The sequence below is a fragment of the Rana temporaria genome, chromosome 12 (genome assembly GCF_905171775.1).
Source record: "Rana temporaria chromosome 12, aRanTem1.1, whole genome shotgun sequence".
Lineage (NCBI taxonomy): Eukaryota > Metazoa > Chordata > Amphibia > Anura > Ranidae > Rana > Rana temporaria.
The window spans coordinates 55,184,229-55,202,729 of NC_053500.1; the positions used below are offsets into that span (position 1 = coordinate 55,184,229).

The window sequence follows — 18,501 nt, forward strand, 5'->3', positions numbered from 1 at the left end:
TCAAGCAAGCACACATGCGCGCAAGGATGCGTATATAGGCACACCAACAGTGTTCTGACAGGAACTGAGGCTTCAGGCTGTCTTCTACGGCCACCATCTTGAATGCTGGCATGCCCTTCCTGACAGTCACACCCCTTCAGCCTATGTATGGCAGAATAAGATGGAGGTGAAGCCGACTATCAATCTACATGTAATGTCCCACCCCCATTGTGTTTAGCTGGTTAGTGGGCATGGAGGATAAGGAAGGGAGTGAGCTGTCCTTTACCACTGTGTATACACCCACATGTGTGACCCTATAGTCACAGGGGCTGCTCAGATGTGATAGGGAGGAAATGCTCATGGTAGAAATACATTGAAAACTGAGCATGTGCAGAGCTGCCAACACTGCTCTGCAAAATCTCTAGCTGAATTGGGGACTTGTACAGAAGGGGGACATAGAACAGCAGAATCAACCAGTTTTTTTTGCAGAATACAGAAAATGAATCTCATAGTGACTGAGTATGTATGAACAGCATGTAATACATCATTTATTAATAGTTTTGTATGGTGTGGGTTTAGTGACACTTTAACCTCCTTGGCAAAAAGTGCTCATGGATGATTCATGTTATGTAACTGATGATGTCTTACTCTTGAGTAGATGTAGTACAAGCTTGGAGACCTCTAACAATTCAGTACGAATGACACAACCTCGGATAATTTTCAGTAACCCCTTTTTTAGAATGGAGCCCACTAATGTTTTAATAGTTATTTTATTGAAAATGACAGGAGAATAATGGTTTGTGAGAGTGAAAAAAGGCTTAGGCCATGTCTGTGCCTGACTACAAAATGTCCAATCTCTGTACGCTTGTCTGCTTTAAGCTATACACCCCACAGAGGTTTGTGCAGTATAGAATTGATGCAAGGTGGTCTGACTTGGGAACAATACAAGGGAATGTCACTTGAGCTTAAAGGAGACATATAGCCAAAGCACGTTTGGCGGGGCTTCTCCTATGGATCACAGGAGTTCAGAAGAGAGCGGGCTGAAGTTCGTGCTCTGCTGACATCACCGATTTCAGTCCAGGTACCTGGCGAATCCCGACCATGGAGTCTGGATCCGCCAGGTGCCTGGACTTGACACCCTGCTCAGCCTCTCAGCAAGCCATTGAGAGACTGAGCCAGTCATTTCCCATCCCTTCACAGCTCAGCGCTCCCTTTTTTTTTTTATAAGTGATCACATTCCCTCTGTTCTCAGCTGCATAAGAGCTGAGAAAGGAGACGCAGCAGTACACCGAGCTTCCCAGTGAATGAGGGAGGGGGCATGTCAGAACATGTCTGATCATTGGAGGAGAGCAGGCTGAGTTCCCAGCTGTTCTCCTGCTTAGTGTGGTACATTTTTAATAGGAAAGCAGAGACACTGACTAGAACACCAGGGATTTCACACAAATGATGCAATACAAAGAGAACAGGATACTTTCTCATACATGTACATGGTACAGCAGGCACATGAAATGTTTGGGTAAAAAAAACGCTTTAATGCTTAGGTGAGTTAAAGCGGAACTACACTGTATCTGAGCACCACTAACCAAAAGCTCTATTTAATTATTTGTTTAAAATCAAAGCACACTCGCCCATCCATCCATCCATCTATCCATGTCCCCATGCTTTATTTTGATGAAAAATCATTCAGAAAAGCACCCTCTAGCATTTCTGGTCGCAGCCATCTTGACTAAGGGAAGATAATTCATGTGGCCTTTACTTCCTGGAATTCATCTGCCCTTATATCAGGCGTGCAGGCAGGAGGGTGTGCTTAGCTGAGAAAAACTTTCCTCCCCCTCCTGAAGACTTCTGGGATGTGGGACACGGTTTGCCTAGGCATGGAATCCAGAAAGTGGCTAAAGAAACGTAAAAGAACAGTTTAAAACAAGTCATTATGATATACTTTCCTATCTATTTACTAATTCTGGCAGCATAAGGATTCAAAATAGTCAATGTTGATTGAGAGAGCAAAGTTCCACTTAAGTTAAATTAAGTAATGTTGTTGTCTGTTTATGGAAGGATTATAAGGAAGTGTTAAGCTGGCCATACATGGATCAAAATTTGTCCGGTTCAGTGGGGATCGGCTGAATTTCGATCCATGTACAGGCATCCTGGTTATTATTATTATACGGGATTTATATAGCGCCAACAGTTTACGCAGCGCTTTACAACATCAGGAAAGACATTATAGTTACAATACTGTGCTCAAGTTGAGCTATCATCTAACTTGTGCACAAGCAGCCTGTCTGGTTTTTCTCAAACGATGAAACCTATGGTGGAAGAAAAATTGCATAATCTATGGCCTAGGCAATAATCTAGGCAATAATAAGGTGTTTAAGTCGGTGTCTGGAGGAGAGAGTTAGAGGATGTTCAACTAAAATAAAATGTTATAATAAAAGTGAATCTTAGTTAATGTGGATTTGCAATATGTTCTGCATGTGATAAACACACAATGACTATAAAAAGGTGAATCTTAACAGAACATTGGAGCTGGGATTATCATCATTCCACTGATGGGAGTACTGGAGAGTGTTGCCATTGCTAGAGCTTTTGGTGAGTACCATATATAGGCTGCTAAAAGACCTGCTTAAACTTATGAGTCAAGTGCAGTATATAGAGTTGTTACTTTCACTTTTTCCCTAAGATTGCTGGTTTAACCTTTTTACTGCCGGGGCCCCACTCTGCTGGAAGGACCATTTTGGTAATTTTTTCCATTGCTTTTTTGTTTTTCCCTTACGCCTTTTAGAGTTTGTAAAAGACCACCCCCCCAAAGATAGTTCCATTTATATCTTTATCGTACATCACGCGACACAGAGCCTAGTAATTAGAAAGTGGGTTATATTCCACCTTCAGGTGCTGGACACTGGTGTAATCAATTAAACAGGAAGTTTCCTCCCTATATAACCCCTCCCATACAGAGAGCACCTCAGTTTTTTTCGCCAGTGTCTAAGGTGTTGGTCACGAGTGAAGATGTGCTCTGAGGAGCTCCACCGGAGGGATCTATGCTGGATTTAAATAGCCTCCATAAAGACCAGATCCATCCAAAGTGCCATTGAGGCCAAAGTGGATGGTACATGGGGCCTCGTTTCCGAAGCACAAGGTTTTTGCCTGTAATGCCTCTCTTCGATGTGCTGGATCCTGGGTTTCAGTACTTTGGTTATAACCACATACCAAAGATTTTCTGGCAGGATGCGGTACAGGTCCAGGGGAGTGGAAACCCTGTCTGGGATCCCGTCCCTGAAGGTCTGTTGAGTATCTTGCGGCGGAGATAAGGTAAGTGAACACAATCCTAGGTAAATACCTTAAAGGGGTTGTAAAGGCTTGTCTTTTATTTTCTAAATAGGTTCCTTTAAGCTAGTGCATTGTTGGTTCACTTACCTTTTCCTTCAATTTCCCTTCTAAATGTTTTTTTTCTTTGTTTGAATTTCTCACTTCCTGTTTCTCCTCAGTAAGTTTTTCACCATCATCCGAGCGGTGGAAAGTCATTTAGAACAGCTTACTGAAGAGGAACAGGGAGTGAGAAATTCAGACAAAGAAAAAAAAACATTTAGAAGGGAAATCTAAGGTAAAGGTAAGTGAACCAACAATGCACTAGCTTAAAGTAACCTATTTAGAAAATAAAAAACAAACTTTTACAACCCCTTTAAGGATCATCTTCCATGAGTAGCTGCATGTCTTATCTTAGCAGGAATATAAAAGGGGACCAAGGTATCGCCATGTGAATCTGGTGGCCCTAATCATGCTTGCATGATACCATCCACCCCTGTAGAGACTTGAGGCAGCCGAACAGATTGAGCCATTGGCCCTGTCTGGCATTGCAGCCTCCCCCAACATTGCAGACACTCTGCATATGTCAGTTTGGAAGTTTTTTTTTTTTTGCATTGCATTTTTTGGTCTATAAGAGGTTAACTGCTATATTCGCAGCATCCTCCCAAAAAGCAGAAACCAGGGTGTGCCCCTTTCCCTGCTCTAAATTCTCAAACAAGATTTAAGTCCTGAGGATGAAAGTTCACCATCAGAGGACAGGGAACAGGTGCAGTCTAACGAGGCAGAGGTATCGGAAGCCTCACAAGTTCTGGCGTTGCACCTGCCGTTTTTCAGAGATTAGTACTGCATATAACTTACCCTCAGCCTAGACAGCCAAGGCCCCTGTCTTCTCCTCCTTGGGGTTTAAAAAAAAACAAAAAAAAACAGTTTATTTCTGCTGGTTGGGCACCCGCATAAACTGTTTGGTTTTTTCTCCTCCTAAAAACTCTAGCCGGGGAATATAGGTTGCTAGACAAACCTCCACAGGATCCTCATCCTGGTACTGGCTTCAGGCTAGCCAAATGCACAACTGCTGGGATGCACAGTTGCTGGTGCACATTGCTAACGCACAACAGTTATATCGCATAAATTGCAGAAACGCACGTCTGCAGAGGATAACTTCCTCTTTACCAGTCCACATGTTTGCATACAATACATGAGTTTGGAATGTACAAAATGTATATGGGGTAAAATCAAGTAACAGAACATGTTTATTGTTGATCACATAAAGATACATGTTTCTGTTTGTATTGATTTACATGTTTTTTACATAGTCTCATGAGGATGCTTGGTCACATTAAAGTGCTTAAGTCACACGGAGAGGCTTGTTTTGCACAGAAATGCCTAAAATCTCATAAAAATGCTTGATTGCATAAAGATGCTGGATCACACAATGTTTCCTGAACACACGAGTTCTTGATTACCCAAGGATACTTGGTCACACAGAGAGGCTTGTTTTCACAGAAATGCTTAAAATCCCATACAAATGCTTGATTGCATAAAGATGCTGGATCTCACAGGGGTGCTTGATCACACAAGTGTCCTTGTTCACACAAGGGTACTTGTCCGCACGGTAGTGCTTAAAATGCATAAGATGTTTGATTGCATAAATAATGCTGGATCGCATAAGGATGCATGATCGCCTAAAGTTGCATGTTCGGCTACATTTTGCATGGTTGCATAATGAGGCATGATAATTTAAGTTTCTTTAACCACTTAAGACCCGGACCAAAATGCAGCTAAAGGACCTTGCCCCTTTTTGCGATTCAGCATCGCGTCGCTTTAACTGACAATTCCGCGGTCGTGCGACGTGGCTCCCAAACAAAATTGGCATCCTTTTTTTCCCACAAATAGAGCTTTCTTTTGGTGGTATTTAATCACCTCTGCGGTTTTTATTTTATAAACAAAAATAGAGGGACAATTTTGAAAAAAAATGCAATATTTTTAACTTTTTGCTATAATAAATATCCCCCAAAAAAATATAATTATTTTTCCTTAGTTTAGGCCGATACGTATTCTTCTACCTATTTTTGGTAAAAAAAAATCGCAATAAGTGTTTATCGGTTGGTTTGCGCAAAATTTATAGCGTTTACAAAATAGGGGATAGTTTTATTGCATTTTTATAAAAAAAAATGTTTTTACTACTAATGGCGGCGATCAGCGTTTTTTTTTTTTTTTTTTTTTTTTTATTACTGCGACATTATGGCGGACACTTCGGACAATTTTGACACATTTTTGGGACCATTGTCATTTTCACAGCAAAAAATGCATTTAAAATGCATTGTTTATTGTGAAAATGACTATTGCAGTTTGGGAGTTAACCACAGGGGGCGCTGATGGGGTTATGTGTGACCTCAAGTGTGTTTACAACTGTAGGGGTGTGGCTATAGGTGTGACGTCATCGATTGTGTCCCCCTATAAAAGGGATCACACGATCGATGACACCGCCACAGTGAAGAACGGGGAAGCCGTGTTTACACACGGCTCTCCTCGTTCTTCAGCTCTGGGGACCGATCGCGGGACTCCAGTGGCAATCGGGTCCGCAAATCCCACAGTGACGGAGCTTCGGACCGGGTCGCGGTAGCGCGCCCGCAACATCACGGCTGGGCTTAAAGGACAACGTACCTATACGTTGATGTGCCCAGCCGTGCCATTCTGCCGACGTATATCGGCGTGAAGGGGTCCTTAAGTGGTTAATTATACAGGATTCTTTTGTGTTCATATAGGAATACATGTCTTCATGGGTACATGTTGCGCAATGTTGCATAATACGTTCATGCTTGCAAGATGCCCGTTCCATAGCACACGTGCTATATGTATGCGTGTATACAGCGCACACATTTTTTATGTTTTGCCTAAAACATATTTGTATGAATTCATGCTTGACTGGACCTAAGTGTGTCCAGCATGGTCAAGTATCTAGAACTCCTGGGTTAGGATCCCAGTTTAAAGGTACATTCTTTTGTTCGGTAAGAAGCTTGGAATGTTTGGGACACATCCCAAAGGGATTTTTTTTGCCTCAGACAAAGTCAGCGCTATAAGAAAGCTGGTCTATGTGGTCAAGGCAAGGAAGAGTTCCTTACATTTGCCTTTTTGCTTAAGGTGCTAGGGAAGATGGTGGCTTCATTCAAAGCGGTTGCCTATGCTAAGTTTCATTCAAGGCTGCTATAAACATTATTCTGTCAGCCTGGAACAAGTAGATACTAACCTAGCATTATCCAAAGAGTCTGGTCCCAGGGTTTACGCTGGAGTCTCAAGAAGTTGGACAGCTTTGTGTCAAGGACAAAGGATCCACTCGCATTCGGGTCAGATGCGTTAGTGACCCCGTGGGACCAGTTGTCACTGGTTTATTCACTCTCTTCCCCCCAGTGCTGCTACTACCGTGGCTTCTATGCAACATCAGAGGGGAACGGAAGCCAGACTAATAGCTCTGGCATGACCCAGATGACCTTACTGTGCAGGAATCTTAAGGGTGGTAGTAGAGGACCCCAGGGTCCCTTACATCTTGTCCAGACCTACTTTGCAAGGATCTCAATAAATATTCCAGTTGAAAACCTTCCTGGAGAATGGCCAATAACAAAAAGAGGGTGCTGAAGCGATCACCAGCAGGGAACTGGAACAGCAATCATGTGAATATATTCACCAGCACACCGAGGATCGTATAAAAAACATCCAAAAAACGCATTGCAAAGAAACCATCACCATCATTTCTTTGCAATACATTTTTTGGACGTTTTTTATACGATGCTTGGTGTGCTGGCGAATATATTCACTACTTTGCAAGGGGGTATTCCATCCTGTCTTGCAAACATGGGAATTAATGGTCTGGCTGTTTTAGCACGCATTCTTGAGGATCGGGGCTTTCAGAATAAGCGGCAAATTACCTTGATTTATACAGGAGAGCTGGCCTCCAGGACCATGTATCATAGGATCTGGAAGGCCCATGTTCCTGGTGTGAAACCAAGGAGTGGCATCCTTGGAAGTATGTCATAGGTAAAATTCTTGCCTTCCTACATTAGGAAAGGAGATGGAGCTAGCCTTAAGTTCTACCAAGGATCCGAACTCGACCTTGTCAGTATTTTCAAAGGCAGCTTGCTTCGCACTCTTTGATCCGGGCCTTTAGACAGGGGGCTAAATTTTAAGTAGGGGCGCGCAATCTAACGGCGGCGCAGCGTATCGTATTTACGCTCCGCCGCAAATTAGGAGCAAGTGCAGTATTTACAAAGCACTTGCTCCGTAAGTTGCAGGGGCGTAGCGTAAATGGGGCCGGCGTAAGCGCACAGAATTCAAATGTGTAAGGGGGCGTGTTTTATGTTAATGTGTGTTGACCTGACATTGACGTTTTGTACGAACGGCGCATGCGCCGTCCGTGTACATATCCCAGTGTGCATTGCTCCAAATGACGTCGCAAGGACGTCATTGGTTTCGACTTGAATGTAAATTACGTCCAGCCCTATTCGCAAATGACTTGCGCAAACGACGTAAAAAATTCAAAAGTCGAAGCGGGAACGACGTCCATACTTAACATTGAGTGTGCGCCTCATAGAAGCAGGCACAACACTACGCCGAAAAAGCCTTACGCAAACAACGTAAAAAACGAACGCCAGGCCCACGTTTGCGAATCGGCGTATCTAGGTAATTTGCATACTCTCCGCCGAAAACGACGTGAGCGCCACCTAGCGGCCACCTAGCGGTGAGAATGCACCCTAAGATACGACGGCGTAAGAGACTTATGCCAGTCGTATCTTAGGCTAATGTCGGCGTATCTAGCTTTCTGAATACAGAAAGTAGATACGCCGGTGCAGCTTAGAAATTACGCGGCGTATCTATGGATACGCCGGCGTAATTCTTTTCTGAATCTAGCCCAAGGGGTATAAGTTCGCCAGTTAGGTTGCCCTTGTGCTCGGGGCATTGAGTCTAGTTTTGTCGGCTTACAAGTTCACCACCTTGGGCCGATGCACCATATTTCCCTTCATCCTTCTAACAACGGAATTGGTGTTCTTGGTTGTGATAGCCTCCGCAAGAGAGTTTCAGTATTGGCAGCTTTCTTTGTATAGAGCCATACTTAATTATTCTTAAGGGTATGGTGATGTTAAATCCTTACCCAGCCTTATTTCCTAGAAGGATCTAGTTTTCATTTGAATGGAGATGTTTTTTGTCTTTCCTTTTTTTTTTTTCCAGAACCTTGTTCTGCAGAAGGAAAAGTTATTACTTTTCTCTCAATATAGATGAGAGCAGTTAAAAATCTTTCTGAAGGTTTCATATATAGGAAACCTGACGTTTTGTTGTGCTGCCAGAAGACCCTAGAAATAGGCAGGCAGCGCTAAAATCAGCTATTAACTGTTTTTATGTGGATTCATCAGGTTATGATTCAGGCTTGTGGTTTTAAAGAGAGGGTTTTCCCCTGTTTCCTTTAGAGTGCACCCTACCAGGATAGTAAGCGATTCATGTGCGGTGCATTACCAAGCCTTTATGACTCAGATTTGCAAGGCCGCAACTTGGTCGTCGGTGCATACTTTGACCAGTTTCTTTCAGGTGAATGTAAGGTGGCAAGAGGATGCAGTATGAGGCAGGCGGCAGTATAGGTCCTCACATCTGATGGCGGTCTGCGTTATTTGTGTCTCCCTCCCCTTAGTAGTAATTGCTTTGGGACATCCCACTTAGTAATTACTAGGCTCTGTGTCCCGTTATGTACGATAAAGAAAATAGGATTTTTATAACAGCTTACCTGTAAAATCCTTTTCTTGTAGTACATCACGGGACACAGAGCTCCCGCCCCTCTTGTTTGGGGATATTGGGAAACTGAGGTGCTCCCAGTATGGGAGGGGTTATATAGGGAGGAAACTTCCTGTCTAATTGATTACACCAGTGTCCAGCACCTGAAGGTGGAATATAACCCACTTAGTAATTACTAGACTCTGTGTCCCGTGATGCACTCCAAGAAAATGATTTTACAGGTAAGCTGTTATAAAAATCCTATTTTTTTTTAAAGCACATGACCAGTAGAATAAAAAGGAAGGTCCTACCAATTTTGAAGGCCCTGTGATATTTGCGCAAATGTTTTATCAAAATAATATTTTCGCAAAAATAAAGGCTAACCTGTATTGAGTTAATAATCAACAAAGATTTATAAACTATAAATTGCGCCTTTTTTGAAAAATTTCAAAAATCGATTGTACATGTAAATGTAACTATCAATTTTTCAAAAAATCTGGAGGCTTTAATTTTTCACTGCAGCTTTCAGAGTTGTAAAAGACCCCCCTCCCTCACCATACATTTTCTGAAATTACCTGTAGAATAAATAGAAGGCGCTACTGATTTTTAAGGCGCTGTGACATGTGCGCAAATGTTTATCAAAACAAAATTTTCGCTAGAAATACATGAAAAACATTATTAGCAGATACAAACGCAGATCCTTGTTACTAAATTCCTGCTAAATTCCTGCCAAATATAAAATCTAAAACTGTATTGAGTTGATAAATATGAAATATTTGTAAATTTAAAATTGCGCCTTTTTATGAAATGGTATAAAGGGATGGTGTGCAAAACTGTAAAAGAAACAAAAAATTTACTCTAAAAAAACTTAGGTCATAATTTTTCACATACAGCTTTCGAAGTCTGTAAAAGACCCCCCAATCACATGTTTTCTGAAAGCACGTGACCTGTAGAATAAAAAAAAATGTGCTACTGATTTTATAGGCCCTGCAATAGTTGTGTAAATGTTTAGCAAACCGCTATTTTCAATAATAAAAATTAAAAAATCATTGTTGGTGCACACAAACACAACATAACTTGCTACATTCCTAGGACTCGTTCACATTAGGAGTACTAAAGTGTATGCCCATGGAGAGCTGTGTTTACCTACATGGGGATGCCCATGCAGTCTCATTCATGTCCATTAGGATGCAGCCTCTGCTCCCAATCTGAAATCAGTGTGGCTACATGACCCTGAACGCAGACCGCATGAGCTCATGCAAGAGGACATGCACCCAGACCCACACGGATGTCAATTTGGAAGCAACGGCTGTGTTCGTGCAGAACACCTGTGCATTCCTGAGTATGTAAACATGGCCCTGAAGATGGTCCCTTTCTCTGCATCCTGAGCTGCACTGTACTTGAATGAATGGGAGGCTCTTCACTATTTTTCAGTGATCAATGGATATAGGAGTGATCAGAAAGTGCTACTTGTTACATTTCTAAAGATTAATTTGTATTGTATGTATGAATGAATGAACGACTTGTATAGCGCTACTCATGCGAACTGAATCGCCTCTGGGCGCTTTTTCCAGCCAGTGTCTGCTTGGCTGGTGCGGTCATTTTACCCTGTAGGATCGTGACACGCTTGGGACACACAGTCATACACAAAGATATACATATACTGTATATACTGGTTCAATTTGGACAAGATCCAATTTACCTACCAGCATGTCTTTGGAGTGTGGGTATCTGTTATAATAATGTGCTCTTTGTGTTGCAGCATCTCAGAATAACTACAGAATAAATACCAACCAAGAGCTTCTGGCCATTGGTAACAACAATTTTTTTATTTATTTTTTTGGCATCTTTGTTTTCCCATCTATGAAAAAGTTAGTGTTTTTGGAAAAATAGTTGAATGTTATTTTTTGAAGGTTCATTTTGCTTTTTTTTTTTTTTTACATTTAATAAACCTGTGTTCAGGAGAAGAAAAATAACAAGAAACGTTATAATATATGTACCAAGGGTACCTTAGGGGCATAATATTAAAGCAGTGAATCTTCCTGGTGCATTTTTTTAAATGATAGTCATTGATTCACTACCAGTGAATGTTTAATGAACGTTACCAATTTACACTTGCAGTTGGGGGTGGTAAAAATTGACAAGTGTCCAGTACTTCTACACACCTCTCCAGCACTGATCCACTCATACTCCCCTCTCCTGCACTGATCCACTGATACTCCCCTCTCCAGCACTGATCCACTGATACTCCTCTCTCCAGCACCGATCCACTGATACTTCCCTCTCCAGCACCGATCCACTGATACTCCCCTCTCCAGCACCGATCCACTGATACTCCCCTCTCCAGCACTGATCCACTGATACTCCCCTCTCCAGCACTGATCCACTGATACTCCTCTCTCCAGCACTGATCCACTGATACTTCCCTCTCCAGCACTGATCCACTGATACTCCCCTCTCCAGCACCGATCCACTGATACTCCCCTCTCCAGCACCGATCCACTGATACTCCCCTCTCCAGCACCGATCCACTGATACTCCCCTCTCCAGCACCGATCCACTGATACTCCCCTCTCCAGCACCGATCCACTGATACTCCCCTCTCCAGCACCGATCCACTGATACTCCCCTCTCCAGCACTGATCCACTGATACTCCCCTCTCCAGCACTGATCCACTGATACTCCCCTCTCCAGAACTGATCCACTGATACTCCCCTCTCCAGAACTGATCCACTGATACTCCCCTCTCCAGCACTGATCCACTGATACTCCCCTCTCCAGCACTGATCCACTGATACTCCCCTCTCCAGCACTGATCCACTGATACTCCCCTCTCCAGCACCGATCCACTGATACTCCCCTCTCCAGCACTGATACTCACCTCTCCAAGGATGTCATGACGCAAGACAAATTGGGTACCTATGAGGAATTAAAGGCCAGAGGGGAGGAAATAGAGATAAACGAATGGCGATATGGCCAGTTAAAACACTTTTTTGAGGCTCTCCCACAGCCACATAGATCTGTGGAAAACCTACGTCCCCTGGAGAGAATTTGTCAGGGGGATTCAGGGAAAGGAGTCATTTCAAAAATGTATAAATGTCTAATAGAAGTGGGTCACTTGGACATTCCACCATATATCAATAAATGGGAGGAAGAATTGGGATCCTCTTTGAGTCTCCTCGAATTAAAACAAATATGGAGAAGAGTGCATACCTCGTCAGCTAATAGTAAAATAATCGAACTAAATTACAAATGTCTGATGCGATGGTATATCACCCCAGACAAGGCTCATAAATATAAGAAGGAAGCCTCAGAATTGTGCTGGCGAGGATGTAGACAGACCGGAGATATGGCGCATATATGGTGGCAATGTCCAAAAATTAAGTGGTTCTGGAGAAGGATTAGACAGTTAATCACCAAAATAACGGACATAGAGATTCCAGATGATCCATGGGGATGCTTGCACCAAAGGATCAGATTACCTATGAAACAATATCAAAAAAGTATTTTACCCCATCTTTTAACAGCTGCTAAAAGTCTGATAGCCAGTCACTGGCAAGACAAGGAAAGTCCCCCCATTAAAGAATGGTGCAACAAAATAAACTCGATTCAAAACTTAGAATCCTTAAGGCTAAGTGACACAGATGGCTTGGAGGAATATGAAAAGACATGGTCAAAGTGGTCAGAGTTAAAATATTCCATGGTATTTGCGGAGTTAATGGGTGCATAGGGCATAGGGTATGACTTTGTAAGATTATTTAGATATCCAGGGCGGGATACAATTTAAGAAAGCAACAAGATAGAAGATAAGACTGAATAGAATATACAAAAAGGTAACTGGAGGTACAGGGGGAGGGGAGGGGGGTGGGGAGGGAAGGGGGGTAGAAGGGCCACGAAGGCACTAAAGGGTTAAAGTGTTATTAAAAAAAAAATACATATACAAATAAAAACTTCCACATATGATGCGAAACCAGAAGGAGATTTGTTGGGCAAATGAATGGCGGGAAAATCTCGCTACCTTCCTCCGGTAAATGGTTAAGTCTGAAGTGGGAAAAACAAAACAAAAAAAAAATGATACTCACCTCTCCAGCACTAATCCTCTGCTCTCCAGCACAATCCTCTCCTCTCCAGCACTAATCCTCTGCTCTCCAGCACAATCCTCTCCTCTCCAGCACAATCCTCTCCTCTCCAGCACTAATCCTCTCCTCTCCAGCACTGATCCTCTCCAGCACTGATCCTCTCCATCACTCCCCTACACCTCTCCAGCACTGATCCTCTCCATCACTCCCCTACACCTCTCCAGCACTGATCCACTGATATTTGCCTATCCAAAACTGATCCTCTCCAGCACTGATGCTCTCCTCTACATCACTCCCTTACACCTATCCAGCACTGATCCACTGATATGTGCCTTTCCAACACTGATCCACTGATGCTCTCCTCTCCATCACTGATCCACTGATGCTCTCCTCTCCATCACTGATGCTCTCCTTTCCAGCACTGATCCACTGATGCTCTCCTCTCCAGCAATGATGCTCTTCTCGTGCCCCCCCCTACACCTTTTCAACACTGATCCTCTCCTCTCCAGTACTGATCCACTGATACTCGCCTTTCCAGGGCTCTCCTGCATCTCTCCACCACCAGTCTACTGATACTTGGCTCTCCAACCCTCCCCCACTGACTCTTCTTTCCCCTTTACTTACTGTCCTGAGAGGCATCAATAAGTGAGGAAATGTCTACAAGGTGCTGAGCATTCCCTGTTTAGAGACAGGACAGGTGTCCCCATTGGAAGATTCATTTTTGCCTCTTTTGTTGTGTTTTTCAGTCTCTATGTACTCTCCTCCCTGAGGTCCCAAACATCTCCTTTTCTCGCTCCCTTTTTTTTGTTTGGTATGAGCAGTGCATGTTCTCTGCGACCATGTACGCTGCTCTATAAACACTACAAATCTATAGTCTATATCTGGAGTGAGCAAGAGAGGGTGACTACGTGCCTACATACAGTCAAACCACAGAGGACTAAAGTAGCTGCCTCTTCTAACAGGAAGTGGGATCACAAGAGCATTGTCTCATATTCATGCAGCAATATGTGTGACAAATAACAACTGTGAATAAGTCTACCGGGGTATGAAGTAAATATGATAGGCTGTGGTAACATCACTACATGTGCTTGCTTAGAGACTGTGAAGTTTATTTTTTTCTAACAAGCTTTATTTTCTGTAGGCCTTACAAATATCCTGGGCTCCTTCTTGTCCTCATACCCCGTAACAGGTAGCTTTGGCAGGTGAGTAAATGTGTAAATCGTATTAATAATGTATATGCAATTGGTCTTTGTATCTCTGACAATATGTATGTGTTTTAGGACAGCACTGAACTCTCAGACTGGAGTGTGTACCCCAGCTGGTGGCATTCTTACAGGTGAGATAGCACATTGCTATATCAACTTTTTTATTTCCTGGCAGATACAGGTATAACAGTAAACACTGTTGCACACAGCTGTAATTTACAGAGTATGGCTATTGTTGTGGTCAGGGCTTTTTTTCCTCAGACTATAGGTGCAGAAACCCACCATCCCCACTAGCCTACCCCACCCCAATCCTGGCATTCCTCAGGAAAGAGGAGTAAAGTGATGCCAAATAATGGGTGTGATCAAGGCTCACCTTCTTTCCCCAGTCTACAGCTCACCTTAGCTCCCCCCCCCCCTCGTTCACAGCTCACTTTCCCTCCCCCTATCCACAGCTTACTATCTTCCCCCTGTCCACAACTCTCCCTCTCCCATCCATGTGTCACCTTCTCTCCTCCCGCCCACAGCTCACCATTTTTCCCCTGTCCACAGCTCGCCCCTTTTCACAGCTCTCCCTCTGGCCTCTGTCCACAGCTCCCCCTCTCGGCCCTGTGCACAGCTCCCCCTCTCGGCCCTGTGCACGGCTCCCCCTCTCGGCCCTGTGCACGGCTCCCCCTCTCGGCCCTGTGCACGGCTCCCCCTCTCGGCCCTGTGCACGGCTCCCCCTCTCGGCCCTGTGCACGGCTCCCCCTCTCGGCCCTGTGCACAGCTCCCCCTCTCGGCCCTGTCCCTGTATATATTTGTGCATGTCACCTTCTCCCCCCTCGTCCACAGCTCTCCCCCTTGTCCTCAGCTCACCCTCTCCCCCCTCCACAGCTCACCTCCTCTGCATCTCTCTCTCTAACATTCGAAGGACAAGGGGTGTTCCTCATCGGCATGTTGTCCCCAAGTGCTAGTCTTCAGTCATCTCCATCGACTGGCATGGGATGATGTAACTTCCACACATGCACAGGAATCGGTCATCCCAGTGCACGGAGGCTGTGCCAGTGATGTAAGCTGAGCTGCATATGCACAGCTCAGTTTATATGCTGCAGGATGCTGTAAGCAGACGGGTAGATGTATTTTTGTGCATAAGAGGCATTGCCCGTCTCATCTGACATAAATGGCCTACCTGCTCACATGTTTTATGAAAATGCCTCCAGTTATTTATGCTTTGTTATAACCCTTAATTTATCAGTTGCCATGTAGCAATTCAATATACCGGTACTCACATATTTTAGGTAAAGGGCTGACTTGAAAAATTATTTCATGACAAATGTGATCTACAAGTCTGTGAATTTTCTTGGCATTGCTCTTATAAACCATAACATTTTAACATTCTTTTGGAAAAGTTTTACAATTTTGTGTTGTGGTTTTTCTTTTTTTTTATTGATTTTTTTAATTGACCCCTTTAACTGCTTGCCGACCAGCCGCCGCAGTTATACGGCGGCCGGTCCGCTCCGCTGGGCGAGAGCACCTAGCTATACGTCACCTCGCCCAGCAGCCAGTAATAGTTGTTTTATATATTTTTGGGGGATATTTATTATAGCAAAAAGTAGAAAATATTCTTTTTTTTTTTCAAAATTGTCGCTCTATTTTCGTTAATAGCGCAAAAACTAAAAACCGCAGCGGTGATCAAATACCACCAAAAGAAAGCTCTATTTGTGGGAAAAAAAGGATGCCAATTTTGTGTGGGAGCCACGTCGCACAACCGCGCAATTGTCAGTTAAAGTGACGCAGTGCCGAATCACAAAAAGTGCTCTGGTCTTTGACCAGCAATATGGTCCGGGGGTTAAAGCGGAGTTCCGGCCACAATTTCACTTTTTAAATATAAATACCCCTGTAATACACAAGCTTAATGTATTCTAGTAAAGTTAGTCTGTAAACTAAGGTCCGTTTTGTTAGGTTGTTACAGCATTTAGACACTTTATAAAATAGAAATTGACTGGGGCCATCTTAAGTGTGGGCATCATGAAGCCAGACTGTATGACTTCCTGGATTTCAGCCTTGCAGATCTCGCACATGCTTAGTGCTGCACAAGCAGTGAAATAGGTTTCAGATCAGGTTTCAGCACCTGTACTGTCCAAGTCACATGATTCTTCGAGACTGGGGAGTGCACAGACTCCTGGAAAGTTACACCCACTACATTCCCAGGAGTCTGTGCGGTGTAGGTTAGGAAGCTTAAGCACCTAAGTGCAGGAAGAGGGAAGATTAACTATTCTGCCTAGCAACAACACTTTGAAGGCATCTAAAAAAAAAAAAATTCTTAAAGGACTAATGACATTTTTTCTTTCTCGTACATCACGGGACACAGAGCGGCATATTCATTACTATGTGGGTTATATGGAGTACCTTCAGGTGATGGACACTGGCAATCTCAAACAGGAAGTGCCCCTCCCTATATAACCCCCTCCCATAGGAGGAGTACCTCAGTTTTTTCGCCAGTGTCTTAGGTGTTGGTCATGGTTTAGCTTACCTCCACATCCTTGGGATTAAGGTGGGCTAACCGGTTCTGTCCAAAGGCCTCAGTGCTAAAGTGGTCAGCAACCGGACCCCAAACCATTGGGGTGTAGCCCATAATGCTTTCTGTTCAGAGAGCTGGACCCTGGGCCCAGAACTTAGAAACCTTTGGGGGCCTAATGTTTCTGTTGCCAGGGTGCTATATGGGCCCAGGACAGTGGCTCCTTCATAGGAACCCAGGGCCTGAAGGTCTAGACGCCACCCACGGAGATGGGGGAAGATTGGACCTCTTGCTGTGCAAAAGTCCTGCGGCATGGAGCAGGTAAGTATTGGGGGAGCTTGCGGAACTTGGTTCTTAGCAGGTTCCCTACAGGGGGTGCACAGGGGGGCAGGCCTGGGTATGCTCTGCATTGGCAAGGAATCACTATGTCTATGACAGAGACAGGATGATTCAATCTTTTTTCCCCAGTAATATGTGACCTCCCTGGTAAGTGTTGCTTAGCTGGGCTGCTGGCGCTAGGTGTGGGATCTCTGTAAGAGGGGAGTCTTTTTCCCATGCTAGAAGGAGGTCTGTGACCTACCTAAAGGGCTTACCTGCCTGGGTGCCTGCGTTGCTCCGTCCTCCTCCATGTGTGATGGCCCCCGCGCGCGTGCCCGAGATATAAACGATGTTCGCGCCGTTTCCGTGGTGTGGGCGGCGAATCACAAATAAAGGAAGGGGAGGTCCTTCCATTAGCTGCCAAGAGCTCAGTGTCATCCTGAGCTAGAGGAGAGGAGGACACAGAGCGGAGCACGCCGAGGACACCCGGTGGCGAAAGGAAGAATTGCAGTTTTTCTAAAGACTGTCAAACCTACAGATAGGTTTTCTTTTCCTTTTTTCAGCAGATGACTATTGGCAATACTTAGTGGGAGACAGAGTGGTTTCTTTTCCTCTTCAAAAAAAAAAAAAAGAAAAAGAGAAGAAGAGAAAGAACTGCTGATCTCCCTTCTCAGTTTGGGCGTTAGTCTCTATCGCTCCCAAACCGACAGATCCCCTTAGCTACGTCTGTGGCTGGGTGATAGCAGGTGTACCTCGGTATTGTACCATGCCTTCTGGGTCAGAGGGTACAAAGGGTGGGGATTCCCCCGCAAAATCCGAGGGCTCAGACACGGCTATGCCGCTGCTCTCCCCACAGGACATATCAGGGCACGCCTTGATGGGACCTGGGGGATCTGGTGCTGGGGCTGATCCAGGTCAGTCCAACCCCGGCTATGTCACTGAGAGAGTTCTTGCTGTTTCTTTAGGTGAACTAGAGAAAAGAATGGCAAAAAGGATAGCTAAAGCTATATCGGGTAGAAAGCGGACTAGGTCTCCGTCACCCGAGCAAGAACCCTCAGACACAGAAATCCTTTCCCTGGGGGAATTGGATAGACTTGACGCTTTGGACCAGGGTGGTTCAGAGATCGAGGATCTGGATACTGAGGGGTCTGGTTCAGCCTCCCAAGGGGAAAGTTTGTGGGTTCAGGCCTTAACGGACATGGTCCATGAGGCATTTAAGTTACCCATACCAGAACCTCAAGTATCGGCGGTTTCAGCTTTAGGCTCTTTAAGAACGCCTCAAAGCAACGCAGTTTTCCCGATCCATCCTCTACTCGAGGAGGTCATGTTTCAGGATTGAATTAAGCCAGATAGAGTCTTTTTACC

At 44.3% G+C, this 18,501-nt stretch overlaps 1 protein-coding gene across 3 annotated transcripts in view; it reads left to right on the forward strand.

Annotated features, from left to right (window-relative positions):
- Window positions 1-18,501, forward strand: part of SLC26A11 (solute carrier family 26 member 11) — a 95,815-nt gene that overhangs the window by 29,106 nt on the left and 48,208 nt on the right. For all 3 annotated transcript variants that reach the window (XM_040331783.1, XM_040331784.1, XM_040331782.1), the window contains exons 8-11: window positions 2,496-2,568; window positions 10,799-10,849; window positions 14,258-14,318; window positions 14,397-14,452. In XM_040331783.1, coding sequence (XP_040187717.1) covers window positions 2,496-2,568; window positions 10,799-10,849; window positions 14,258-14,318; window positions 14,397-14,452 — 241 coding nt within the window. The remainder of the gene's footprint in view (window positions 1-2,495; window positions 2,569-10,798; window positions 10,850-14,257; window positions 14,319-14,396; window positions 14,453-18,501) is intronic.